This window comes from Ovis canadensis, chromosome 1, assembly GCF_042477335.2.
Source record: "Ovis canadensis isolate MfBH-ARS-UI-01 breed Bighorn chromosome 1, ARS-UI_OviCan_v2, whole genome shotgun sequence".
Taxonomy (NCBI): Eukaryota; Metazoa; Chordata; class Mammalia; order Artiodactyla; family Bovidae; genus Ovis; species Ovis canadensis.
In genome coordinates, this window is record NC_091245.1 from 17944686 (window position 1) to 17972526 (window position 27841).

General features: G+C 45.7%; 2 protein-coding genes across 7 annotated transcripts; one reads left to right on the top strand and one right to left on the bottom strand.

Moving 5' to 3' along the window:
* The first annotated feature begins 1006 nt into the window (after positions 1-1006).
* On the top strand, positions 1007-25359 carry TMEM269 (transmembrane protein 269). 3 transcript variants are annotated; one of them, XM_069588608.1, is made up of 6 exons: positions 1007-1135; positions 5618-5756; positions 10120-10217; positions 10907-11050; positions 11668-11868; positions 17512-18793. In XM_069588608.1, the coding sequence occupies exons 2-6, from the start codon at positions 5665-5667 to the stop codon at positions 17637-17639; spliced, it is 663 nt and encodes a 220-aa protein (XP_069444709.1). In that variant the 5' UTR covers positions 1007-1135; positions 5618-5664; the 3' UTR covers positions 17640-18793. The 3 variants fall into 3 exon arrangements, with proteins under 3 accessions (XP_069444709.1, XP_069444708.1, XP_069444707.1); XM_069588607.1 differs by lacking the exon at positions 17512-18793 and adding an exon at positions 24618-25359 and having other exon boundaries at positions 1021-1135; XM_069588606.1 differs by lacking the exons at positions 1007-1135; positions 17512-18793 and adding an exon at positions 24618-25359 and having other exon boundaries at positions 5488-5756.
* On the bottom strand, positions 21716-27610 carry SVBP (small vasohibin binding protein). Of its 4 annotated transcripts, none has more exons than XM_069588651.1 (3): positions 27550-27610; positions 26721-26870; positions 21716-21888 (listed from the first exon to the last, which is right to left on the bottom strand). In XM_069588651.1, exons 2-3 carry the CDS (start codon positions 26832-26834, stop codon positions 21802-21804), a joined length of 201 nt encoding a protein of 66 aa, XP_069444752.1. In that variant the 5' UTR covers positions 26835-26870; positions 27550-27610; the 3' UTR covers positions 21716-21801. The 4 variants fall into 4 exon arrangements, with proteins under 4 accessions (XP_069444752.1, XP_069444761.1, XP_069444779.1 ...); XM_069588660.1 differs by having other exon boundaries at positions 27540-27609; XM_069588678.1 differs by lacking the exon at positions 27550-27610 and adding an exon at positions 27312-27429.
* Between the last annotated feature and the right edge of the window lie 231 nt (positions 27611-27841).

Below are 27841 nucleotides of genomic sequence, written 5' to 3' on the forward strand. Positions count from 1 at the left end.
TCTTCTGGAGAATGGGAATGCTAATACTAACATTAGGGGCATTTGAGGAAATCCAGTAAGATGACTGTAATGTCTGTAAAGCATTGAGCACAGTGCCCAGTGGCTAGCAGCCACTCAGGACAGGCTAGATCCTATTCTCCGTCTCCAGGCTGCCAGGTGAGGCAAAGGGTCACCTGACCTGACTCCACCCCTTCTCTTGCATAGTCTCCTGTGCGGCCCTGGAAGCCCTTGCTGCAGTGGCTTAGCGACAGGGTAGGTCAGAGAATGTGGGTCAGGTATTAGAAGTGGTGCTTGGGATCCTCCGGAATACTAACAGGTGTCTGTGGCACATACTCGTCCAGTTATGGAACCTGGATACCTCAGAGGGGCCCTTTCCTCCGCCCTCTCAGCCTTCTGCTGTCTTGGCATTCCCTCTCACAGGGGCTCCTGGTCAGGCTACTTGGTCCTGTCTGCTGCTGTCCAGTAAGATGTCTTTGCTCCAGCACCACACCCCCCAGCTCATGGGGTGTTTAAGAGAGCCTTCCTCCACAATGGCTGCCAGGATAATCTTTCTAAATCAACTTGACCTTGTCATTTCCCTACTTAAAATGTACTAGTTTTCAGGGCTGAGTGTAAATTACTCAGCTTTTCATGGATCCAGCAAATACTGAGGCTGGGGGCAGGAGGGTACTGTGTGCCCAGCGTTCGTACAGACTCAAAGATACAGCAGTGAGCCAAGCAGAGCCGAAGCCCTGCCCACGAGGAGGGGCCTTATATTTCAGGGGCCCTTTACAGCTTTACCTGCCCCCAACTACCCGCCTACCTCCCATGCACCGTGCATACGCTGGTCTCTTCACCTGCTGAGCCTTTGCACATTAGTCGTGTTACGCTAGTCCACTCCCAGATCCCTCCGTTCCGCCACCCCCAACCCGTGCCGCCGCTTCAAGACCTCGGGCTCCCCTGCAAAATGAGGCCCCTCTTCCTGCCAACTGAAGCCCTGTTGCCCCTCCCCTGCCTCCTGGGGATTGTGAGCTAAGAGCCAGGGGTGAGAGGCTTAGGTCGGCAACTCCCGCTCGCCTTGGCTGGCCCCTCCACCGCACAGAAAGCGGGGGAGTAGCGTGGGCCCCCACCCCATCTAAGAATGTCTAGTCCCCAGGTAAGCATCCGCAGCAGCACGTGCCTCCTCCACGTGCTGTCAGTGATCACGGCGGGGGGTGGGGGGTGGGGGGCGTGGGGAAAGAGCTGTCCGGGGGTATCGGCGCCCAGTCCCGGCTTGGTCTCGTCCATCTTTTCACCTGGGCATCTTCGCCGTTGCTGCCATCCCGCAGGGCGCGAGGAATAGTGGAGGGGGAGGGACGAGGAGGAGCACGCTGATGTCTTCAGCTTGGACGGAGGCCGGTTCTCTGTTGGGCTGTTGGCCTCTAGGGGAGCGGGTGGAGTCGGGTGGCTGCGGGGAGGCAGGTCGTTTCTCACACAAGTGGCTGTGCCCGTGGCTCACTGCCTGCCCGTGGGGAAGTGTCACTCGGAGCGTTCTCGCACCAATGCTGCTGGGTTCCTGGGCACAGAACTCACACCGTTGCCCTTGCCTTTCCCTAGAAAGCCCCGAGTCACACGCAACCCTCCTTGCTCCTTTCAGTAGCAGCCCGAGTCTAGTTTGCCGTTCCGGCTTGCTCACCTCCTTCTTCTTACCAGACTCATGGCTGATTTCCTTTTCTTCAGCCTCTCCCCTTGAGACCACCCTCCACTCGCAACCCACATCTGAGCAAGACACCCTCCTACACCCTCTTACTAATTAAACATTACTGCCCAGTCACAGCGGTAATGCAAGCTCACACCAGCTATCACAACGGTGACCTCCCTGCCGGCTCTGCCTCCAGGTGCCCCGCTCTCCGTGGGATCCAGCCTCCTCATTGTGCTTTCCTTTTTGCAATTTCCTTTGCCAAGAAGCCACCCTCGCTACCGCCCTGCCCTCCCTGCTACCGCCCACCCCTTTTGTTTATGCTTATAGAGTCGTAAATTTCCTGTTGGTGGCGCCTTCCCCTGCACGCCTCACAGACTTAGTCTTCCCTGGACACACTCAGCAACCTGACGAACCTTTGTCCAACAACACTCGTCACACCGCCTTCACTGTCCCTGCACACATCTGCCTCCCCCACCAGATTCCCAGCCTCCTAAGGGTGCTCTGTGTGCCCAGAACATGCAGGCTGGGCACGGGGCAAGCATCAGCAAGCACAGTTTTTAAAATGAATAAATGGAAGATCGTAAGTGTCAGGTAGATGCTTGGGTGTGTTGAAGAGGCTGGATTGTTCGTTTGAGAAGGCTTCTCATGGGACAGACTAGACGGGCTTCGAGTGACTGAGTGCAGGGAGAGGATCTCAGGTAAGCACCAGAGTGCTCTACTAATTTAACAATCACCAAACAACGTCTATTGTCAGGCCTCATGCTGGGCACCGGGGATCTCGGTCGGCACTCAAGTTCCTTTCCCTGTACTGGAGAAGGAAGACTACATAGGCGGTGCCAATACAGAGTGCCAACTGTCACACGGTGAGCAAGGAGGTGTGGCAGTGCAGAGAAGGAGCACCTCAAGACTTGAGGGCGTGCCAGGCTTCCCAAAGAGGACCACCACCCAACCTGAGACAAGAAGCAGGCAGAGAAGGGGTCAAGGGGCGATGCAGAAAGGACTTGCATACCAAATGAAGGAGTTGAGCTCCACCTTGAGGGTGCTGGAGCCACTGATGATCTCCAAGCAGCGGGGGAGTGACACAGGCTAGTCCTGCTGGCCACTGCTGGGCAAGGCTTCGGCTCTGACCCCTCCTCTGAGGAGCCTTCTCTGAGCCCCCTGACAGGCAGGACCCCTCCTCTAAGCTCCCTTAGCAGCCTTGTCACTTCTTCCTTTCTGTGCAGGGTTGAAGCCTCTGCCAGACCAGGTTTTTGAGAGACAAGACCAGGTTTTAATCTTTTTTGTCCCAAGACCAAATGTTTGCTGAATGAATGGATTGTTCTTTTTCCCTCTAAATTTCACCAGCCCTTACTCTCAGGTCCACATCCTTTCATACCTGGAGCCTATGCATTATGCAGCAGATGGGTTTTAATTGGGAAAGAGGAGGCCCAATTCCAATCCTGGCTCCGCCATTTACTGGGACAAATTGTTCAACTGTCCTGAAACCTCAGTTTCTCCACCTGTAAGATGACTTATCACCATGAATAGTCTGTAAGTCTCCACACGCATGCATGAGTCTTTTCCTGAATAGACTGTTAGCTCTATGGTCTAGGCAGGTACCAAGGACTTTCCTCAGCACCTTGCTTGATCTGAGCTTACAACAAATAAAAAATGATCAGTCCTGTTGGTTGGTGGACAGCAGAATACACAGGAAAGAACCCTTAAGGTGAAGTTGGAAGTCTTGTTCTGCCACTTCCAGTGTGACCTTGAACGAGGTTCTTCCCCTCTCTGAGTCTTCTCTGCTTTACCTGGCAGACCTCACAGGGCCATTGGAAACCACAGAGATGAGTGTGCTTTGTGAATGAACAAGATAATCTGGTAGACAATTAATTGAACATTCATTAAACAGTGAAGCAGTGTAGATGAGGTGTGTCTCGTAACTTTTGGACACACCCCAGGTATCTCTGCAGAGAAGCAGAGATGCTAGGATGCTCTCTTTCAGGCAACAGTAGGCTAGACTGGAACAGAGGTGTTTGGTCTCGCCAGCTGAGCCCTGAGACTCAGGACAGACCAGGAGGGAAGGGTTAACAGGGAGGGAACATAACTCTGGTCCTTTGCTCCCCTTCCCATCCCAGATTTGTCTGGCTAGCATTGCTTCCTGTCTTACGTTTTGAGGGAATCTGGCATGACAAGGTCTCAGGAGTCCCAGTGGCTTTGGGATTATAGCTACTGATACCCCTTGGTGAATAAAGCTGGCCTATGGGAGCAGTTAGCTCTGCCGTGCTGCCTGATAAACTCTTAGCTCTAAACTCCAAATCTGGCCCCTTCTCATCCTCTGCATCTTGGCGGCAGTATTTATGGGAAAGGACAATGACTTGTCCTAGCTCTTGCCCAGACCAGAAACGCCTGGGGCTGTACAGAGGGGCTATATGGAAGCAGAATCTCAGCTTCCTCACCTCGAAAATAAGTGGGGATTAAATGAGAAAACAGATGTGGAAACACCTTGGAACTTGTATATTGTACTCAAGTGCAGGATTCTGTATGTGGGTACTGTGTTTACAACCGGTGGGGCCTCCCTCTTTCAGAGAGCACTGGGGCTCTTTCTCCAAAAGCAAGGTTCACAATGCAGTTTATGTGTAAGGAGTGCACATATTTGGTGAACACAGAGTGAACACAGACAGAGCAGGACTGTGAAAATGGCCAGGGCCAGCTGATCCCTGCTGCCAAAGGAGGCTGGGGGAGAGAGGAGGACTGGCAGGGGCCGCTTCTGCGTGGAAAGGCTGTAGGTGCCCCGCTGGGCTGGCCATCGGAGCTCCCTCATCACCCCCCTGCCCCAAAGACCTCCTCCTGCTGAGATCACGCCCCTAGTAAGAAGCACCAGATTTAGAATCAAACAGGTGAGATTGATTCTACTCACCTAATATGTGACTGTGAGCAAGTATGTCCTTTTCTCAGGACCTCAGTTTCCTCAACCATGAAATGGGGAAAATTACAGTAGCATCTCCCCAGGTTGTCAGGATCAGGAAAGAGAATGTGGTGAAAGGGTCCTGTGAACTATCCAGCGCTGTCTGTCTTCATTTCGTGTTTCTCATCTCTTCCGCTGTTGGTACTGGGCCTGCTGCTGGGGGCTGTCTGAACTAGGACCCTGAGGCACCTCAGCCATACCCTCTCCTTCTGAGGGAGGGAGTGTGGCTGGAGGGGCAAAGGAGCCTGGATCTGCAGCAGGCCCTTTGTGCTTCCCTCCCATCAGGCAGCCTCTCGCCTCCTGGGCCACTTCTAGGGGTGAGGGGGTTACCTCTTGCCAGTGTTTTGATTTCTGTGGGCTCACTCTAGAGTACTAAAAGTAGCTTTGTCTTCCCTTGTAGCTCAGTTGGTAAAGAATCTGCCTGCAGTGCAGGAGACCAGGATTCGATCCCTGGGTTGGGAAGATCCCCTGGAGAAGGAAATGGCAACCCACTCCAGTATCCTTGCCTGGAAAATGGGGTCGCAAAGAGTCGGGCACGACTGAGCGACTAACACTTAACACTTACTTACCTTGTAATGTAAAAATAAAGGAGGCTCATTTATAATGAAGGTCTTTATGACAAGGGGCTCATCTTTCAGATTGGGGAATGGCCCATACCCCTTGGACCCTGGGCCATGGGGGTTCCAGGCAGGTCACTGTATGGGCTGGAGAGAGGTCTGTGCTATAGAGCAAGAGGTATCAGAGACGGGTGGAGGCTGTGGTGATGATTCATAGCTATGGTTCACTCATTTTGCTATTGAACGTTCCAAGGCATTCATCTTTAGCACCTTTGTCTCACCTCCTGGGTCTCCTCCATTAACCTGTAGTCTTCTTCATTCCAGCCAGTGAAATGATGTTGGGAGGGTGCAGTTCTAGGGTGGGGTCTAGGGGAACAGGAGGTACCTGGTCCCTGAGAGATTCTTTTGGGACTCTTTGACCTTGGCAACCCCATGACCCTCTCTCCTGGGCCCCAGGTGAGTGCAGCAGTTTCTTCCTGACCAAAGAGCAGAGCCACCCCCAGATGAATGAATTTACCTGGAAGGATGTTGTCAATGCCTTATCCCTGGCCAACATGATCCTGGGGCTCTTCTCCATCTTCTGCAGCTTCTGCAAGTATGTCTAGGGGCCCAGCAAGCTCTTAGCCAAGAGCTGGAGCCAGTGGCATGAGGGAGGGAGGGGTTTGTCTAGAGAACAAAGCACTGAGGCATACAGATTGACTCGGGGCAGGAGAAAGTGCAGTGGGTTAGGAGTCGAGGGGTGAAGATCCTAGCCTCAGTTCAACTACCAACCTGATATGTAACCTTGGCTAGGTCACATCTTGAACCTCAGTTTCTCCCATCTTTTTTTTTTTTTTTGGTGCAGCATGCAGGGTCTTAGTTCTCCAACCAAGGATCAAGCCCATGTCCCTTGCATTGGGAGCACATAGTCTTAACCGCTAGACTGCCAGGGAGTCCCTCTCCATCTGTAAAACAAGGAACTATGATCTCTATAGATCTTTCCAGATATGGCAATCTAGAATGGTTTCTATAAGAAAATCAAGAGATTCCATTCCTGTAGCCTTTGCACAATCCTTGGGTAGGCAGGCTACCATTAATATTTTTTTGATTCTTAAATTACAGCATATGACCTGGCAGAATAGTTAAAGTTAACTGTTCTGGAAAGTCTGAGACATGAGTATGGGTCCCCCCCAAAATTGTAAGCAAATTATATTTCTATGAATTGAATTGTATTTCAATGCCTTTGTGAAATCAGAGGTTTAAAGATAATCTCTTCATGGAGACTTAACCATTAGCAAATAACTTCTCTGGATCTGTTTCTCATCCATAAAATAAGATGGTTTTACCTAATGATGTTTAAGTTCCCTTCCAGTTTGAAAATTCTCTAAATCTAGGTTTGGGGGTTCTCATAAATTGGGATATACCTGCAGCAGAAAATCTCTATCTTCTTAGTTCAACCTAATCTTCTGGGAATGTAGTATTTAAGGCCATAATGGTGGGCCCAATTCCCTTTAGACACATAGTGTAGTGAAAGTTGCTCAGTTGTGTCTGACTCTTTGCAACCCTATGGACTGTTTACTCCATGGAATTCTCCAGGCCTGAATACTGGAGTGGGTAGTCTTTTCCTTCTCTAGGGGATCTTCCCAACCCCGGAATCGAACCCAGGTCTCCTGCATTACAGGGGGATTCTTTACCTGCTCAGCCACCAGGGAAGCCCCTCTAGACACATAAATATGGGTCTAAACAAAGGAAATTCTAAGGTTGTTTTAGGACTGCTGAGGTCTAGGGTCAGGCTCTCTGCTTTTGCTGGGCCACCCAAGCATTGCAGTCAGTACGGCGACTTGGGTGTGGCCTCCTAGGGCAAGTTGGCCTGAGATTGTTATAGCTGCTTTCAGACGGGGTCTGGGAGCATGTGCTGGAGAGAAACACAGAATCCTTGAAGGTGGGATTTCCCTGGTGGTCCAGTGGTTAAGAATCCACCTTCCAATGCAAGGGATGTGGGTTTGATCCCTGGTCTGGGAACTAAGATCCCTCATGCCGTGGGGCAACTAGGTTGATGTGCCGCGACTAGAGAAGTCAGCTCCCCACAGTTACTGAGCCTGCTTGTCACTGTGTACCACAACTAGAGAAAGCCTGTGCACTGCAACGCACAGCCAAAAAGAAGGAATCCCTGAAGGAAGGGTATGAAAGATACCTTGGAAATCATTTAGAGTGTCAAAAATACATGAGATGAAAACTAATAGAACTACAAGCAGAATGTTATGGATCTATTACCATAATTGGATGTTTAGCAGGCAGAAAATCAGTAAGGATATAGTTGAATAGCACCCTTGACCCACTGGATCTAATTGATATTTTATATAATATTTGATCCAACAATAGCCGAATACATGTTATTCTCAAGCTCACCCAGATAGACCACATTCTGGCCTGTAAGACATACTTTAACAAATTTGAAAAAATATAAATCATACGAAGTATGCTCTTAGACCATATGGAGTTAAACTAGAAAGAACAGAAAGATAACTAGAAAATTCCAAAATACATGGAGGTTAACTCATTTCTAAATAATACATAGACAAAAAAGTCTCAGGAGAAATTAAAAAATATTTTGAACTAAATGAAAGTGAAAATACAACTTATCAAAATGTGTGAGATGCAGTGAATGCAGTACTTAAAGGGAAATGTATACATTGTATGCATATATTAGAAAAGAAATCTGCTCTGCCAAAGTCTATGTCAAGAGAACTAGAAAACAAGCCACAGACTGGGAGAAAATATTTACAAAGGATATGTTTGATAAAGAACTATAGTCCAAAATATACAAAGCTTAAAATTCATCAATAAGAAAACAATTCAGTTTGAAAAGGGCCCAAGAATTTAACAGACACCTCACCAAAGAAGATATACAGATGGCATTTAAGCACATGAAAAGATACTCATCAAATGTCGTCATGGGAATGCAAATTAAATAACAATGAGATATCACTACACACCTATTAAAATGACTAGAATCCAGAACACTGACAATAACAAATGCTTCTGAAGATGCGGCGCAACAGGAGCACCTACTCATTGCTGATGGGAACGCAAAATGGTACAGCTCCTTTGGAAGACAGTTTGGTGGCTTCTTACAAAACTGAGCATACTCCTACCACGAGTCAGTATGTCAGTGTTAGTTGCTCAGTCATGTCCAACTTGTTGCAACCCCATGGACTGTAGCCTGCTAGGGTCCTCTGTCCACAGAATTCTCCAGGCAAGAATACTGGAGTGGGTAGCCATTCCCTTTTTCAGGAGATCTTCCTGACCCAGGAATTGAATCCAGGTCTCCTGCATTCCAGGCAGATTCTTTACCCTCTGAGCCACCAAGGAAGCCCAATTCCTACGGTACAATCAAGCAAATGAATTGAAAACTATGTTCAAAACCTGTACTTAGATGATTGTGATATTTTACTCATAACTGCCAAAACTTAAAAGTAACAAAGGTATCCTTCAAAAAAACAAAAACAAAAACAATGGTATCCTTCAGCAGATGAATGAATAAATAAATTGTGGTACATCCAGACGATGGACTATCACTCTCAGTCTTAAAAACAGATGAGCTATTAAGCCCTAAGAAGACATGGAGGAACATTAAATGCATATAACCAAGTGAAAGAGGCCAATCTAAAAAGGCTACAGATTATATGACCTCTACTACACGACATTCTGGAAAAGGAAATATGGAGGAAATATGTCTCCAAAAATATGGAGACAATAAAAAGGTCATAGTTGTCAGGAGGGTTGGGGAGGACATAAATAGGTAGAGCACAAAGGACTTTTAGGACAGTGAAAATACGCTGTATGATGTTATAATGATGGATATATGCCATTAAACTTTTGCCCAGAACCATAGAATGTAACACCAAGAATGAACCATAAGGTAAATTATGGACTTTGAGTGATTGCAATGTGTCAGTGTAGGGTCACTTTTGGTATATACCAAGGCCAGAATGTATCATTCTGTAATGATATTGATAATGGGAGAGGCTATGCATATGTGAGAACAAGGGTAATGATCTCTGCATTATTCTCAATTTTGTTGTAAACCTAAAATTTCCCCCAAAAATAAAGTCTTTGAAAAAACTGAAAAGAAGGAGGATCTAAAATCAATTACGTAGGCCTCCATCTTAGGAAACTAGAAAAAAAAAGAGCAAATTAAATCCATAGTAAGCAAAAGGAAAGAAATAATAAAAATTAGGATAGAAATCAATGAAATTGAAAACAAGAAGTCAATAAAGAAAATCAATGAAACCAAAATCTAGTTCTTTGAAAAGATCAATATAATTGATAAACCTCTAGCCAGGCTATCCAAGAAAAAGAGAAGATACAAATTACGAATATCAGAAATAAAAAATGAGGAATCATTACATGGACATTAAAAGTATAATAAAGGAATATTGTGAACAACTCTGTGTCCACAGACTCGATAGTCTAAGATGAAACAGATCAACTTCTTCAAAGATACAAAACTCACATTGGAGAAATAGATAATCTAAATAGCCTTGTATCTGTTAAAGAAATCATTTGATACAAACCTTTCATTTTACAGATGGAGGAACAGAGGCCACAGTGAGATGGTTGTGGAGGCTGGGCTAGGACCTAGGATCTCCCTTGCCATCAAATACGCCTAGAATTTAGAATTGGAAGGGACCTTGTTTCTTAATGATTACCTATAGAGGGCAGCCCTTTGAGAATGTGGGTTGAGAATATGTGGGTTGAGAGTATGAAGGGGATGTAAGTCTGTGTGTGTGTATGTGTGTGTGGTGTGTGAGGCAGCACAGATCAGAAAGGATGTGAGTTAGGGAGCATGTAGGAGTGTGTATATGTGTGCTGGCTAGCACAGGAAGCATATTGGTTTAGTTGGGGGTGGGTAGGGGTGGAGTCTCTTTGATACTACGAGAGAGCTGTCCTGTTTGGCCTGTGGTCCTGCACTTTAGGAAATGCTCCTGCGCCTCCTGGATGGTTTTGGTCAGCTTTCTATTAGACATGGCTATCGGGTCAGCGACCAGACACCTGAACATCTGCTCCAAATCCGGTGAGTCCAGGCCTCAGATTCATCATCCCTGACCCCAGGAGCACCCATTCCGGTCAGCTCCGCCGTCCTGTAATATCCAGCAGGCTTCCGGCAGTCACCACCCCTGTTCAGTCCCTCTGAGTGTAGCCAAAGCAGCCCTAGAACAGGAGTCTGTGGGCCCCGCAGCCTAGATCTGGCTGCTCTGCTGGTTCACCTGTGGGTCTCTGGCTGCCCTTCTGGCCTTGACTTGGCTTATCTGCCCTGTCTCCCTCTCAGGGTGGATCTGGGAGTGGGAGCTGTGGTTTTGGCAATGGAGGTGTGGAGAAATGAAAAATACCCCAAGCAGAGCAACTCACTTAAAATATAATAAAATATTCCCAAGTAAGATTTTGCTTGAAAAAAAAAAAAGGGTTCCATATCATTAATTTGTTTCCAATTGTGGTCCAACCCTTGCATGTTGAAGGACAGGAAAACTAAGACCTAGACAGAGCAAGACTTGCCTAAGGCCACATGGTCAGCTTGAGGCAGAGCCAGAAGGAGACCCTAGTCTTTGGATCAGCAGACCACCCCAGGAAGCAGCATTGCCTCCCGGCCCCTCAGAGACCTGACAGCAGGATCCTGCTTGTCACCACCCCAGCTCCCCCAGCAGAGGGGACTAAGATACAAGACATGTGAGCGGAAGTTCCTCTAACTTTGGCCTTCTGGAGCAGGAACCGAACTGAATGACTTCGCAGTCTTCACCACCTTCGGCCTGGCCTCAGCCCTGCTTCTAGGCGTGGATGGACCTCTGAATGGGTTACTGGCCATCATCTATGTGTTAGCTATTTCATTCCGCCTCTGTTTTTATTCGACAGGTGAGTGGAAACCAGACTTATGGCTGAGGGTAGATGTCAGAAACCCGGGAGCAGTAACTGACTCCTCTCCTTCCTTTCATGGAGACTCTTCCTTCCTTTTCTCTCCCACTGCAGGCCCACTGGAGGTTTCAGGTTGCCTTGGCTGAGCCCTGGTCTAGGGGGCGGGAACCCTTGGTTCTTGAACCAGCTGTGCTTTTTTCTTGCTGTGTGACCTTTGGATGGAGCACATGGCTTCACAGACCCTAAAACTAGAGGTCATACTCCAGTTTCCCAAAACAGATGGGGAAACTGAACTCCAGGGAGGGTAATTGCCTAGCCTAAGGTAACAATGCAAGGGATTGCGGAGGCAGACAGAAATATCTCAAAGGCGTCTTCTACAGAGGCTTCCTAGGTGCCAGGGCACAGGCCTGGTCCTAGCTGCCTGCTTTACCTTGGGGATCCAGTGCAAAACCCACACGTCATCTCTGAATAACTAAGTTCTTTACAGCTGGCCGCTGCTCTGAGAGTGAAGGAATTTGGAAAATGGGGTAGGGAAGACCCAAAGAGAGAAGGGCTTCCTCCTGGGGATGCTTTAGAGCAGTGGGAAGCAGTTAACCCCATCTTTTCTTTCCCTGCAGGCATTCCTTTCACATACAAGGGTCTACCCTGCCCCTATGCTTCCTGTGTTTTGGCTTCCACCTCCCTCCTGACCAAAGGCAACACATTCATTCTCTCTTGCATGGCCTCACTCATGATTCTGTTCATGATGGACCAGAGCTACTACCCACATGATGAAATCCTGGAGTCTGAGAGCTGGAAAAAAATGGTCTATCTGGGAGGTAAGTGAAATGTATTGCTCTTAACGTCACTAGTGATCATTTATTATCATTGCTGCTCACTGCCATGATAATGGCATCTCAGAGGGCATCAGAGGATGACCTAATTTAGATGGGAATGCCTAGAGGGAACGAAACCTGGGTGAAATTGGTCAAAAGGTAAAAACTCCAGTTACAAGATAAATAAATTCTGTGCATGTAATGTACACCATGGTGTCTACAATACTGTATTGTCTATTTGAAAGTTGCTAAGATAGTAGATCTTAAAAGTTCTCATCACAAGAAAAAAAAATTTGTAACTTTGTGAGGTGATGGATACTAACTAAATTTATTATGGTTATTATGTTGCAATATACACAAATGTCAAAGTTGTTGATATATCTTGGACTAATAGCAAGTTATATGTCAGTGATATCTCAATAAAACTGGAAAAAATTAAAAACACATGAAAACTACAAGATGATTTGCAAAGCAGTGGGAGGGGTGGTTCAGAAAATGAAGCAGAGCTTTGTGAGTGCTCTGAGGCAAGGAGCAGCCAGATGCATTTGAGCAGCAGTGTGGCTGAACTTGCTGAGAGAGGGCTGGCAACAGACTGAGGCTAGTGAAGCGAGCAGACTGGGTGGGATTGGGGACTGGATCCTAGAGGCAAATGAGAAGTCTCTGAAGGGATTTCTGAGCAGCAGTTTTACATGTTCACTTTGACTGTAATGTGGAGAATAGACTGTAGGAGACTCAGAATGGAAGTAGGAAAACCAGCTTTTTATCGCATGAAAGGTAGTGGTGGGGGTAAAGATGAAGCGATGTGACATGAGTGTTGGAAATACCGTGCAGCTGATACTGAGGAAGCAGGTTCTGGGCTATAGCAATTGAGTAAAGGCTGCCAGGTCCTGAGGCCCCGGTCACACTGGGGCCCTGGAAGATGTCTCCCTAAGATTTCCCCGACTGATGGTCTTCTTCAAGGAACACCGATTTTTCTTCTTTTGAAATGCGCTCATGTAAGCAGGATGACATCTATGGTTAGTTTCTATGCGGGTCCACTTGGTTTGAAGTGGTGGCTCAGATGATAAAGAATTTTCCTGCAATACATGAGACCCAGGTTCAATCCTTGAGTCTGGAGGAGGGCATGGCAACCATTCCAGTATTCTTGCCTGGAGAATCCCATGGACAGAAGAACCTGGCAGGCTGCAGTCCATGCGGATGCAAAGAGTCAGACATGACTGGGTGACTGACACTTTTGCTTTTGGTTATTTGAAGGTCCTGGGTTCCATCCTGACTCTCCCCTTTAAGCTCACACCCTTTCTTCTGTAGCATTAGCACTCACAGCCCTGTCCAAGTTCCAAGTGCTGGCTCCTCCTGTGTCCCAGTTGGCAGAGGCACAATGAGGGGAGAATACACCTGGTTTGGAGCTAAACAGACCTGAGTTCAAGTTCTAACTTCAGCACATATTAGTTTCCTGAATTTGAGCCTGCTGCAGTTTTCTTCATCTCTAAGACGAAGCTGATAATCCGTACCTTGCAAGATTCTTGAGATTAAATGAGGTAATGTATATAAATCCTCTGGCACAGATGTGTCCTGTAAATGGAAATTTCTTAGCCCCCTTCTTCCCTTCACTAGCCCTTCTCTTATTTCATTGCAGCAGTGTTTCCCACAGTGTTCTTTGTAGACACCATCGATCCCCTCTTCTCAAAATAGACGGCACACTTGACAGCCTTCCATGGGTTGTCTGTGCTGTGTGGGTAAAGGGGGAGACTGCACCTCAAAACCCGACACCAGTTGATACTGAAGCCCTGCTGGATAGATTTCAAAATACCTGCTGTGGCTATTGGAGGACAGCCAGTCATCTTTTTAGACCAAGTTGCCTTCTCCCCCAGCAAGAGCTCTGTACATCTGAGGAACTGCTCTATGGCTACTGAGACCTTTTTTCAGGACAACTTTGGTTTAAAATATTATCGCATTAACTCAACAAATCAATGACTGTTCTCTAGATGTAGTAGTCCGAAAAGTTATGACCAACCTAGATAGCATATTCAAAAGCAGAGACATTACTTTGCCGACTAAGGTCCGTCTAGTCAAGGCTATGGTTTTTCCAGTGGTCATGTATGGATGTGAGAGTTGGACTGTGAAGAAGGCTGAGCGCCAAAGAATTGATGCTTTTGAACTGTGGTGTTGGAGAAGACTCTTGAGAGTCCCTTGGACTGCAAGGAGATCCAACCAGTCCATTCTGAAGGAGATCAGTCCTGGGATTTCTTTGGAAGGAATGATGCTAAAGCTGAAACTCCAGTACTTTGGCTTCCTCATGTGAAGACTTGACTCACTGGAAAAGACTGATGCTGGGAGGGATTGGGGGCATGAGGAGAAGGGGATGACAGAGGATGAGATGGCTGGATGGCATCACTGACTCGATGGACGTGAGTCTGAGTGAACTCCGGGAGATGGTGATGGACAGGGAGGCCTGGCGTGCTGTGATTCATGGGGTCACAAAGAGTCGGACATGACTGAGCGACTGAACTGAACTGAACTGAACTGAATGCCTTTCTGTAACTGCTGCTTATCCTTAGAAGTGGTCTTTTTCAGGTCCCATGCTCTGATTTCTCTTGAGGAATACATGCCGGTTCCTCCCGTGGAAATGCCATAGACTATACACTCCCTCCCTCCATTTGAGCTTTCTGAAGCAGACTGTGTCTAGTTTTTAAGATCCAAGCAGATGAGGGATTGAATCAGGACCTTGTCCGAATTATATACCCTTTGTTTCCTTATCTGAAAAACAGACTTAATCCTAAATCACAGGGTAATTCTGAAATGCGCATAAAGTACTTTTTGTAACCTACCCAGCAGACCGTCTAGTGCAAAGTGTGCCTGAGCTCTATTATGTACAATTCTTTGTGACGCTATGGACTGTAGCCCACTGGGCTCCTCTGTCCATGGGATTTCCAAGGCAAGAATACTGGAGTGGGTTGCCATTTCCTCCTTCAGGGGATCTTCCTGACCCAGGGATCGAACACGTGTTTCCTGGATTGGCAGGCAGATTCTTTATCACTGAGCCACCTGGGAAGCCTCTAGTGCAAAGTAGATCTCCACAAATGTTGGTGCCCTTTGGTGGTAAATCTGAGATTGAAATTGTGTTGCGGGAGTGGAGGGGGGCTGCTCCCTCAAGACCACCCCTGGGTCAGTGCTTCTCTAGGAGGACTCACAGGATTCTGCAGAAAGTCACACATATAGCTCAGATGTGTTATAGCAAAAGGATAAACCAAATCAGTCAAGGGAAACTTGAAAGGAACCAAGTCTGGAGGGAACCAGGTGCAAGCTTCCAAGCATCCTCTCCCTGTGGAGTCACGCAGGACACAATTCTCCAGCCTGAATTGTGACACTGCTTGTGAAGGTCTGTCTTCTAGGAAGCTCTTTAGAGACTCAGTGCTGAAGGCATTTACAGGGGCTGGACACATAGGTCCCCTCTGCCTGGCGGTGGTTTAGTTGCTCAGTCGTGTGCATCTCTTGTGACCCCCATAGACTGTAGCTCTCCAGGCTCCTCTGTCCATGGGATTTCCTAGGCAAGAATACTGGAGTGGGTTGCCATTCCTTCTCCAGGGGATTTTGCCAACCCAGGGATTGAAGTCTCCTGCGTTGGCAGGCGGATTCTTTACCACTGAGCCACTAGGGAAGCCCCTCCCCTCTGCCTCAGTTCAGTTCAGTCTCTCAGCTGTGTCCGACTCTTTGCGACCCCATGAATCGCAGCACGCCAGGCTTCCCTGTCCATCACCACCTCCTGGAGTTCACTCAGACTCACGTCCTTCGAGTCAGTGATGCCATCCAGCCATCTCATCCTCTGTCATCCCCTTCTCCTCATGCCCCCAATCCCTCCCAGCATCAGAGTCTTTTCCAATGAGTCAACTCTTTGCATGAGGTGGCCAAAGTACTGGAGTTTCAGCTTCAGCATCAGTTCCTCCAAAGAAATCCCAGGACTGATCTCCTTCAGAATAGACTGGTTGGATCTGCTTGCAGTCCAAGGGACTCTCAAGAGTCTTCTCCAACACCACAGTTCAAAAGCATCAGTTCTTCAGCACTCAGCTTTCTTTACAGTCCAACTCTCACATCCATACATGACCACTGGAAAAACCATAGCCTTGACTAGACGGACCTTAGTCGGCAAAGTAATGTCTCTGCTTTGGAATATGCTATCTAGGTTAGTCATAACTTTTCTTCCAAGGAGTAAGTGTATTTTAATTTCATGGCTGCAATCACCATCTACAGTGATTTTTGAGCCCCCAAGAATAAAGTCTGACACTGTTTCCACTGTTTCCCCATCTATTTCCCATGAAGTGATGGGACCAGATGCCATGATCTTAGTTTCCTGAATGTTGAGCTTTAAGCCAACTCTTTCACCCTCCTCTTTCACTTTCATCAAGAGGCTTTTTAGCTCCTCTTCACTTTCTGCCATAAGGGTGGTGTCATCTGCATATCTGAGGTTATTGATATTTCTCCCGGCAATCTTGATTCCAGCTTGTGTTTCTTCCAGTCCAGTATTTCTCATGCCTAGCAAGTACCAAAATTCCAGACTTCCACAGAAGGAAATCAATGTTCTGCATTAACCACCTCACTTGTATATCCAGTTGCTCTCATCAGTTTTTATCAGTGTAGGAAACTTTATTATTCAAGATTCTAGGCTCTTGGCCCACCTTGCAAGCAGGATTTTCTAAGGATAGCAGTCTTAGGCCTGCTATGTTAACTCTTCCACATGTGTATAATACTGTATTGACCCCTATCACATGTTAAAGTTGAAACAGTATGAATATACTTTTTTCCTTTTCTTTTTCTAGCAAGAGATCCAGGCAACTCAAATGTATTCTTGGCAAGACTGATTTCTGATCTGAATTTGACGACACAGAATCTGAGATGGCATTGTTGTTGTTCAATTGCTAAGTCATGTCTGACTCTGTGACCCCATGGACTGCAGCACACCAGGTTTTCTTGTCCTTTGCTATCTCCTGGAGTTTGCTCAAACTTGTCCATTGAGTTGGTGATTCTATCCAACCATCTTATCCACTGTCGCCCCCTTCTCCTCCTGCCCTCAATCTTTCCCAGCATCACAGTCTATTCCAATGAGCTGCTCTTCACATTAGGGGGCCAAAGTATGGGAACTTCAGCTTCAGCATCAGTCCTTCCAATGAATATTCAATAGTCAGAGCTTCCCTGGTGGCTCAGATAGTAAAGAATCTGCCTGCAATGCAGGGGACCTGGCTTTGATCCCTGGGTTGGGAAGATCCCATGGAGACAGGAATAGCTACCCACTCTACTATTCTTGCCTGGGGAATTCCATGGACAAGGGAGCCTGGTGGGCTATAGAGTCCATGGGGTTGTATGTAACAAGTCAGACACAATTGAGCAATTAACACTTTCACTTTCAGAATTCCAGAGAATAGCAAGGAGAGATAAGAAAGCCTTAAGTGAACAATGCAAAGAAATAGAGATTGCATTAGATTGTAATTATCTAGTTACACAAGCTTCATAAAGGTAAGGCTCATGTGCCAATGGTTTTTTAGTGTGAGTAAAAACTGAAGGCTGGAAAGATGGGGATTGGACTTAGAGGGTGGAAAATACACATAAGACAGCTTCATAAGAATTGAGTGTTTGCCTTTTTCTGTCTTCTAGGTGTCATCATGCTGTTTTTGTGTCCATTCTCGATAACTGCTTTTTACTGCCTGACGTGGTCACTCTCCTACATCTTCTTTCCAGATGCTCTGTGGGGCAAGGCAGCATGTCTTAGGCCGCAGTACTGAAGATATTAAAACAGCCACTCCCACGGGCCTCTGTGGGGTTTCTGCCAGCATGGTGGGCCAAAGCTTGCCTTACCCTCACTAAATCTTTCTTTGTGTCTGTGTTGTGCAGTGCTAGGTTCATGTGGCCTTGAACCAGAGCAACCCACAGTAGGGCCAGTGGCCTGTACTTCTTCCTCTTTGTTCAGGATTCTGAATCCCTTGGTGACAATAGTTGTCTGTGTCATACAGAACAGCTTTTTCTTCCAAGCTAAACTTGGGCTGGGTTTGAGTTCTAGTTCTGTTACCAGCTGTGTGACCTGGTGCACTAAGGTTTGTCCCTTAGAAATGAATGAAACCCTTCAGAATTGGTGTAGCCTCCACCTTGTCCTGCCTGAATATAATAACTCCAGTGGTAAGGTGGGGCTTACTAACGGGATTCTTATGTTTATAGACTCTGGCTCTGTAGAGCAGAGCTGATGGCAGGGCAATCCTGTTGCCCCACATATGCGTAGGATTTTTTTTTTTTTCACAACGAAAACTTCTGCCTTTTGCTTTGTTTAGAGATTAGACACATTGGCATCTTGAGGGCATCATTTGGCCTCTAGGATCTCATTATGTGTTTTTTTTTCCCCTAAGCTCTAAAAATATTAAACTGAAGATATTCAAAGGACATTTCATATTCTAAAATCCAAATTGAATAGAAATAAAGAGAACTGTATGGAACCCTAAAGTGGCACGTCATAGAGAACTCAGGCCCACTAAAAGTCACACTCACGGCACTGCCTCTGGACTTTCCACCTCCAGCTGGTGTACTAGAGGATTATTGGCTCATTCTGCCCCTTCCTCGGCCAGCGCACCAGACCTCCTTTACCTCAGGTCTAACTTCTTGAAGTTTGCAGAACAATATATATTGCAAGTATGCATTAACTCTAAAGTTATATGAAAAAAGTCCAGTGAGGTCCACCTTGCTATGGTTTGGCTCTACAGGAAAAGACAGCACCCTCTTTTCTCCATGGCTTTCTGTTCATATCTGTTATAGCACTTACTTTTTTTTTTTTTTTCATGGATAGATGAATAGATCTGCTTCCTAGATTTTTAGGTTCCTTCAGTTTACATTTTCGTGTTTCTGCTGCCTGCCACAGTGCCCCACACTCAGAAACATATACTTTGTAGATGAATTCATTTGGTTGTGCATTCTAGTGAGTTATGTACAAGGTTAGAATAATATAGTAGGAATCTTACAAATATGCATGGGCTCAGACATTTCAGTGTGATGCCCTTAAATGCTGAATCCTCATTTCACTGTTGCTATCCTTTATCAAAATATTTTAGGAACTCCAAGATGATAACTGTCTTCACATCCGCTCTTAGAGGTCAGCACTTAGCACAGTGCCTAGACATAATAGGTGCTCAAAAAATACTTATTTCTCTCGAGCCAACCAAATTTAGTCTAAAAACCTAATAATATTTAATATTAGCCAATGATATCCTCTTTTTAAACCAAAACCAAATTAGCTATTGATTTTGGCCTCAAATGACTTCTGGCTATTTCTAGAACTTGAGCTATGTTCAAAGGAAGAAGATGCAATTCTGAAAGAGGATTTCCACATCCATTCTGAGCCATAGTAGCAGAGCCGAAATAAATATGTAGACTTCCAGAGGAATGCTTTGAAAGGGAAAATACACATTGTACTTTGTTTATACAATAATAATCATACTACATCGCCTCAAACAAAAGTTTAGGTCAGCAATATGAGGATAGTTATAGATCAGCTGAGAGCTGACAAACTGTGAGACTCACTAAGGCAAAAAAAAGAGGAGGTACCAATAAACTCAACAATGGAAGAGGAGAAATAACAATGGATATGACAGAAATACAAAAGATTAGATCAGCTATAAATCAGCAAATTGGACAACCTAGAAGGAAGGTCTTCCAAGAGTGAATCATGAAGAAATAGAAAATCCTAATAGATCAATCACTAGTAGAGACTGAAAGAGTAATCAAAAACTTCCCCCAAAACAAAAGTCCAGGGCCTGCTGGGGTGATAGGTGAATTCTATCAAACATTCAAAGAAGACTTAATATCCTTCTAAACTACTCCAAATAACTAAAGAGGAAGGAATACTTCCTATTTTGTAAGGCCCACATCACCCTACACCAAAAGCAAACAGAAAACACACAAAAAAGGAAAATTACAGACAAGTGTCACTACTGAATACAGACACAAAAATCCTCAACAAAATATTGGCAAACCAAATGCACAATATATTGAAAGGATTAAGGGATTCTAGGATGCACAAACCAGTTAATGTGCTACACCACACTAAAAAAATGATGGATAAAAATAATATAATCATCTCACTAGATGCAGAAAAAGTGTTTGACAAGATTCAACACCTATTTATGATAAACTCTCAATAAAGTGCGTATAGAAGGAATGTACTTCTACATATTCAAGTCCACATATACAAACACACAACTAACATTGTACTCAATGGTAAAAAACTGAAAGCTGAAATAAAAGCTTCATGAAACAATATCCTCACCACATTATTTAGTTGCAGCATGTGGGATCTACTGGCATCCCCTGCATTGCAAGGTAGATTCTTAACCACTGAACCACCAGGTAGGCCCCTATTGTTTAATTATAAAGATAAGCTAGTCATAATTTATTAAACTGATTTGACAACCACCTACAGTTTGCAATACTAGAACACTTCTCTAGGATAAACTATATCCAGGGCTGTGACATGTTAATACAAGCAGTTCCCAACTAAGGATCAGAATCTTTCCAACCAACACTCATATATTAATTGGTTATATGAAATTTGAAACATATCCCATGAAGTAAGGTAGCTGGGAAGTAATATTTACTGAGTAGTTATTACATATATTATTTTTTTGATGAATGATCTTGAGAGGAAGGAAATATTACTCCACTACACAGATGGGAGATGAGTGAGGCTTAGAGAGGTTAATAACTTATCCAAAGTAGTAAGAACTATACTTGACCCCCAAACACTGTTCTTTCTAGTATACTACATCATTTCCTTATGTTTATGATGACAGCTTACTCCAAACCTCCATTCCTCCAAAACATAACATTGAAAAATTTGCGTTCAATCCAAATTCAATAGGACACTATAGAACCTAATTACTACTTCTGGGGATAATCTGTGTAAAGGTTATCCTTAACTACGACTTAGGCTCTCAGAACACATTCTCCATAGGGACAGCAAGTTCCTTAACATCACGGTTTATTGCCAAAATAAGCATAGGAATGGGAACAGAATTCTCAGTGACTTCAGAGTGGTGGGGAAACAGAGGAGGTGGGAATTGCTAGAGATGTTCCCAGAACCACTAGGGAAAATACAGGTATGTCTAGCGCAGAGAGTAACAGAGGAGGCAATGTTGGCTGTTGTGCCCTCTAAGTAATCAGCCTCATTTCCATGCTTATTCTGCTTCTACACCCAATAAAATACAAAATGAAAAACCAAAAGCACTTCGCTCCCCTCCTCCCCTTGTTGGTACAAGCCTCCTGCTAGCTCTCCACATTCATAGAGTGACAGGAATCTTAGTTTCAAGGCTCTGAGTAGTGGCTCATCTGGGAGTAAAAGTCATATATTTACACCTGAATAGGTAAAGACTTAGGATCTATAGGGTCTGCAGAGCCTTAGCCTCAGGAAGAATGAATCTGGAAACAGTCATGTTCTTTCTGTCCTCTCACCTCTGCTCCCTTCCTGAAGGAAAAAGGCTCCCCTCTGCTCATGTCAACTTTTCCTACTTATTACATTCATTTTGACTCCACTTTCTTATGACTAGGCACCCCTAAAGTATAAGCAAACAAACATTTTATTAGTATTTTATTTGTATTTTTGGAGAAGGTTTACAGTTTCAGAAGAAACACTATTTTTTTCAAACAATAGAAAAAGTTAAAAAAAAAAAGTATTGTCTTGGAAGAATAGAAGAAGTCTCTTCAGCAAGTAATGGGCCAATTCAGATTGGAGGAACTAGTGAAGCAAGTTACATACAGGAAGTTCTGATTTACCCAGTTTCAGGAATAATACAAATCTCTTCTTGTCTAGCTGTGTAAGGCGCCAAATGGGCCATCTCAGATTCAAACTGGTAACACGTTCATAAACAAAGCTTCCAGGGTCCCAGCTAGTGTGAATGCAGGGGTGGTTCACTCTCCGGGAGGCTGCATCTGTTTACAGAATTCATCAAACTGCTGCTGCTCCAGCTCTGTCATGACTCTGTTGAGAGCATAGATCTGAATGGGAGGAAAAGATATGTTAACAATGGAGGCAGCTGCTCAACCTGTCTTCAGACACCACAGGCTGTGTTATGTGAAAATGCCAGAACTGCATCAGTAATGCAGGGGCAGTGATAAAGCAACCGGAGAGGCAAACGGTAGCTCCACTGGGGAATCAGGAAAGAAGCAGTGAGGCAGGTGCTTGACCTGGTCTTGAAAGGTCTGACAGGGGATTTCCCTGAGGGTCAAGTGGTTAAGAATCCACCTTCCAATGCAGGGGATGTGGTTCAATCCCTGGTTGGAAAGTTAAGATCCCACATGCGGGGCAACTAAGCCCATACACCGCAACTACTGAGCCTGTTCACTCCAGAGCCCATGCTCCACAACAAGAGAAGTCACACAGCACTAGAGAAAAGCCTGCATACCTCAACGAAGAGCCCGCAAAGCCAAAAAAAAAAAGGGTTGGTGGGATTTCCCTACAGCTCAGACGGTAAAGAATCTGCCTGCCATGCAGGAGACCTGGGTTTGATCCCTGGGTCAGGAAGATCCCTTGGAGAAGGAAAAGGCAACCCACTCCAGTATTATTGCCTGGAGAATCCCCATGAACAAAGGAACCTGGTGGGCTACAGTCCATGGGGTTGCAAAGAGTCAAGACACGACTAAAGACTAACACACACAGGATTTAAACAGGTAGAGACAGGGGAAAGAACCTAAGTGATGGAACAATAGATTTTATGATTAAATACTGTAAAAGCACAGCATTAGTTCTAGAAACTCCAAGTATGCTAAATACGAAAGGTTGGGGAGCTGGAGAAAGAAAGAAAGGTATGTTAGACTCTTAAATGCCATACTAAGTAATCTGTACTTTATCTGACCAACTCTGGAGAGATAAGTGTGCAGGGAAGAAACCTGATTATATCTGTGCTTTGAGAAAGAAAACTGAAGACCATGTGAAGGATGCAGTCAGGGAAGAGAGGTCACAGGCACTTAGGAGACATCTGTTACAACAGTCCAGGCAGGAGGGAGTAGGAACGCGCCCCAGGGCAGGCAGTGGAGGGAGGAGAAAACTGCAAGAGCCATTCCAAGGTGAAAGGCAGGGCATCTACCTTACTGCTTCACCTCCCAGTAATTCATCAGTCCACCAAAGAACCAGAGACAACATAAAACCTCCAAATTTGTATAGAAGAAGAAAAGGGTCATGTTTGTGTGTAGGGGATAAAATGTGAATAATCAAAAAGAAGAGAAGGGAAAAAACCCTGACAAGTGAGACAAAAAATATAAAATAAGAGCAGAAATTAATGGAAAGGCAACCAAATGTACAAGAGAGAGGATCACTGAAACTGTAAGGTGGTTCTTTGAAAATTCTAAAGAAAACTGCAAACCTCTGAGACTTGTTGACATAAAAGGGAGGCTCCACGAATATCATCAGAATTAAAAAGAAGTCATAATTATTGATACATGTGTGTTAGTTGCTCAGTTGTATCCAACTCTTTGCAACCCCATGAACTGTAGCCTGCCAGGTTCCTGTGACCGTGGAACTCTCCAGACAAGAATATTGGAGTGAGTAGCTATTCCCTTCTCCAGGGGATCCTCCTGACTCAGGGATCAAAGCTGAGTCTCCTGCATTGCAGGAAGATTCTTCACACCAAGGGAAGCCAGAGTAGAAATTAAAATTTATGAACTTTGTGTCAATAAGTCTGAAAAGTTAAATGATACAAATTCTGAGGAAGAGTAAAATGATCAAAACTGACTAAACAGAAAGCTTGAATAATCCTACAATCTTTTTCCCCCCAATTTTTAAAAATTGTGGTAAGATTCTATAACCTTCAAGGAAAACAGAACTCCACACAATGATGAAAACACTTTCAAACAACTGAAATGATTCTCATAATGTATGGTTAAAATGGTCATGTTTTATGTATGTTTAACAAACACAAATAAGTAAATTTGAATGGCTAAAAAAAATGCAGGGCCAGTCATGGAATATGGTAGCATACATAAAGTTTAGCAACATGCGAACTAGATGATACACTGTTATGCTATACAGTATCATTTAGGAGTACAAATAGAAGCAGTAAATTAATACAGAACAGCATAAGCTAAGGACCGAGGGTACAGGTACTGCTCGTGGGAAGGCTGGAGACACGGCCAGAGTGAGGCCTGCTCATGTACGGTCATGTTCTATTTCTGTAGTTGGGTGGTAGGGTGTTTGTTTTATTCACCTTCTTTAAGAGTACAAATACATTTTATATAATATTATTTATATGTATTATATATATTATTATGCATTAAGTATATATTTACACTAAGCAGAGAAAGAAGACTTAAAATGGGTCAAGGGTCCAAGCCAAGGAATGAAAGACTTTCAAGAAAGAAAGGGTCATCAAAAGTTCCAAATGTTGCTTCAACTGCCAAATGGGCCTCTGAGTCCATTCTCCCCGCTCATCTCACCTCCTGGAATGTGGCATCGATGCAAAACTGAATGGAAACTGAGTTTCTGCCTCCCTACATGGGCTCCTGTCACATTCTTATCTTAGGAGGTTGCATTCCAGGCCACACAGATGGACGAGCAGCTGTGGGGCAAAGCTGGAAGCAGGGAAGAATGTCAAGAGACCTGTTTAGATGGCAGCCCTGTCCCTCAGTCCATCACCACCTGGGGATTCTGGTCACCATACTTCACTTTAAATGATGACAATGCCTCCTACCTCACAAGGTCACGTATGTTATATCTCCCATCTTTATTCCAGGATGGATTTACAAAGGTCAAAGTGGGAGCAACAGTAATACACACCAGTATGAAGATTACATGTGGTCAGGCACGTGCCTGGCACATCTGAGGAGCTCAACAAGTGCCAGCTGCTACAACAGTGCAAGTCCAATATGACAGCTTAGCAAGTCAGCACAATTCAGCTTAGACTGAGCACAATAAAAGCACAGAGACTCGTGGTAACCATCATTGCCATTTTCGAGTGCCTTTTCTGGGGCAGGCACTGCACTACGTGCTTCAGATACAGCATTTCTGCTCACAGCAAACTCATGTGACTGATGTCATCATCCTCATTTTACCAAGGAGGAACTGAAGAACCGAGGTTCAGAGAGGTTAGGTATCTTGCCCAAGTTGACCTGGGAAGAACTGGAACTTATGGAGGAGCTGGGATTTGAGGTCAGACAAGTAAGCGTAACCCATGAAACCTCACCAGCAGGCTGTCAATGAGTGCATGAACAATGTCCTCAATAACATCTACCGCTGCAGTGTGCACAAGGGACAGTTTCCTAGGGCTGTTTCTTACAGTGCTTCTCCAACTTTCACCGAAGGGCAATGCAGTAAAATCACCTGGGGGCCTGGGTCCAGGTGGGGATGCGGAGGTGAAGTAAAGTGGGAACAATCTGCTGGAAGCCAGGTCCACAGCTCTCAGTCTGACTTAATCCAAAGGCAGATTTCAGCTTATAGATTAACTTCAAACACACTATTAAATTTACTCATCATGATGGCCTTCTCACTGAATGCAAGCTCCACAAAGGCAGGGACTCCTCCATGCCCGCAACAGTGCCTAGCATGTAGTTGCAGTTCATTATTGTTAGTGACTGGATCAGATCAACAAAAATTTAAGGTCTGACACTATTAAGCACTGAAAAAGAAATGAGGGATGAGACCCCTCTTACTCTGCTAATATGGGTACAAATTTGCATAATCTCTTTGAAAACAATCTGGCAACAGCTAATAAATTAAAAAATGCACCCCATAATTCTACTTCTAGTTATATTGGCCCTATAGGAATTCCAGTACAGGAGTCAAAGGAGACATCTAAAGGGTTTTCACTACAGCACTGTTTGTAACAGCAAAAAACCCCCCTATAAATCATTTAAACATTCATCACTGGAAGACAGGGCAAATATACTAAGTGGATTCACAAAGTAGATTACTATAAACAGTGATGAGGAATAAACTAGATTCTTATATTAACATGAATAATTCTAAAAAATGTAATACAAAATAAAACATACACAGTTAGTTTAATATAAGATCCTAAAACAAAAAATTTTATATTGTTCAAGAATATCTACTAATATACTTGAGTGTAAAAGTATTTAAAAAATCATGGTTGTCCATAAAGAGGGGAAAAATGGCATAAGACAGGAAATGGACAGAGGGGATTTCAAATTTACAGGTAATTTTTATTTATCTTAAAAAAGACTACATGCAAATATGACAAAATGTTAAACACTGCCAATCTGGGGTGCTGAGTACCCAGGTGTTTGTTATAATATTCTGTTTTTCTGTATTTTGAAATTTCAAAAAAAAAAAAGAGAGAGAGAAAGAGGGAAAAGACCAGAGTAAGCTTTTTCCTGATATTAAATACTAAAGTAAAATACTCATGTAAACAGTCAAATAGACTTTTACGGGCAGGCTGAACAAAGGAACACAGTGGTGGGTGCAGAGCTTGGGCCTCTACTTCTGAATTAGGAGCAGCTACTCTCCAGGCCAAATCCAGGACATCTGCGCTAGGGTGTCTGACACTTGTTCTTGGACTCCCTTACAGGACCCTCCCTCACACGGCCCTTCTTTCTCCTTTCTTCCTTCCCTCAGGACCCTACCACAAAAGCTCTGCACCGGGGTCATCAGGAGACCACCTGGGACTGGCTGGGGTGGGGGTGGGGTTCCTGACACTTGGCATGTGACTCTGGCCTGCCACCTCACCTTCTGGTCCTCAGTGATCTCCTCTGGACACCTAGGAGAACCCTGTTTTTGGCTGGAGGCAGGCGGGGCTCTCCTATACCATTCTCCACTCTCCCCTATTCCAGCAGCCCCTCCAGCAAACTACAGGTACAAGGGCCCTCCTCGCTCTCACCTCTGCTCTCTGTCTCTGCTTCAGCTCCTGCTGGGCTGATTTCTGCTTGGCCTTCTCGATTCTGCTGACAGGCTCTTTAACTTTGGGCTTTTCTTTACGTGTAGGCGGATCCATGACTTGATTTCCGTATACTTCTTAGTCAGCTCTAACCTGGATGGTACAGAGGAAGGCTGATCTAAAAACAAAGAACGAACGAACGAACTTCCAGAAACTTAGGCCCTACCTCAGCTCCTTCCTTTGGCAGGTGAGGCAGAGGGGCCCGGAGGGAAGGGCGCTGCATTGGCGGAATAAGACCTGAGTCCTACTGCCACCACCTCACTGAGTGTCTCTAGGCGAATCTCATCCCCACTCCGAGCCTCAGTTTTCCCCATCTGCACAAGAGAACAACGGTCCATTCCCTGGCCCCTCCCACCAGCTGCGGTATGAGCACCAAACGCGAAGAGCCCAGTGAACGGTTTCCTACACTGTCGCGGGCTGCATCCAGCGTGGCACTGCAGGACACCGCGGCCCAGAGGGACCGGCCAGCCCAAGTCTCGAAGCGGGGCGGCGGGGAGCCCGAGCATCACGCGGCCGCCAACCTCGGGACCCCACCTCTGTCCTCCCAGACGGTAACAGCCGGCCGGGCCCGCCCTCCGCCACCGCCCCGCCCGGGGCCCAAGCCCGGCCCCAGGGGAGCTCTCCTCCCGCCGCCACCGCCCTCTCCCGGTACAAAATGGCGGCGGGAGGCGGGCGGCGCTCGGGACTCGGCGCCTTTCCTCCCCGGCCTGAGGACTCCGGCCCCGCCGCGGCGCAGACAAGGCCCCACGCGTGGACCCTCACCTTCCCCTACCTCCTGGCCTAGCTTAGCCCGCCGCGCCTCGGATGGGGCGGGGCCTGGGGGCGGGGCAACGAAACGAAGGGCGGGCCGGCGGCCCTAGGCCCCGCCCACAGGCCAGCTTGCGCGGGCGCAGAAAGCTCAGGAGTTGGAGCTGGGGCTGGGGCGAGTGGGTACCTGTAGCTGAAACTTTTCCTGGGGGATTTTTCCTGGGACAGCTACTAGGCTTTGAAGGGAGAGATCTGAAACCTGGGGCTAGAATTGTAACTCGCTGAGGGATGGTGATTGCTGTCTTCTGGATTCGAAA

Excerpts from the sequence above, each read along its gene's own strand:
- TMEM269 (XM_069588607.1), top strand. The coding sequence starts at position 5,665 with ATGAATGAATTTACCTGGAAGGATGTTGTCAATGCCTTATCCCTGGCC. Across the intron at positions 11,051-11,667 it reads CCTCTGTTTTTATTCGACAG|GCATTCCTTTCACATACAAG; the intron begins GTGAGTGGAAAC and ends CTTTCCCTGCAG. Across the intron at positions 11,869-24,617 it reads AAAAATGGTCTATCTGGGAG|GATGGATTTACAAAGGTCAA; the intron begins GTAAGTGAAATG and ends TCTTTATTCCAG.
- SVBP (XM_069588651.1), bottom strand. The coding sequence starts at position 26,834 with ATGGATCCGCCTACACGTAAAGAAAAGCCCAAAGTTAAAGAGCCTGTC. Across the intron at positions 21,889-26,720 it reads AGCAGAGACAGAGAGCAGAG|ATCTATGCTCTCAACAGAGT; the intron begins GTGAGAGCGAGG and ends CCTCCCATTCAG.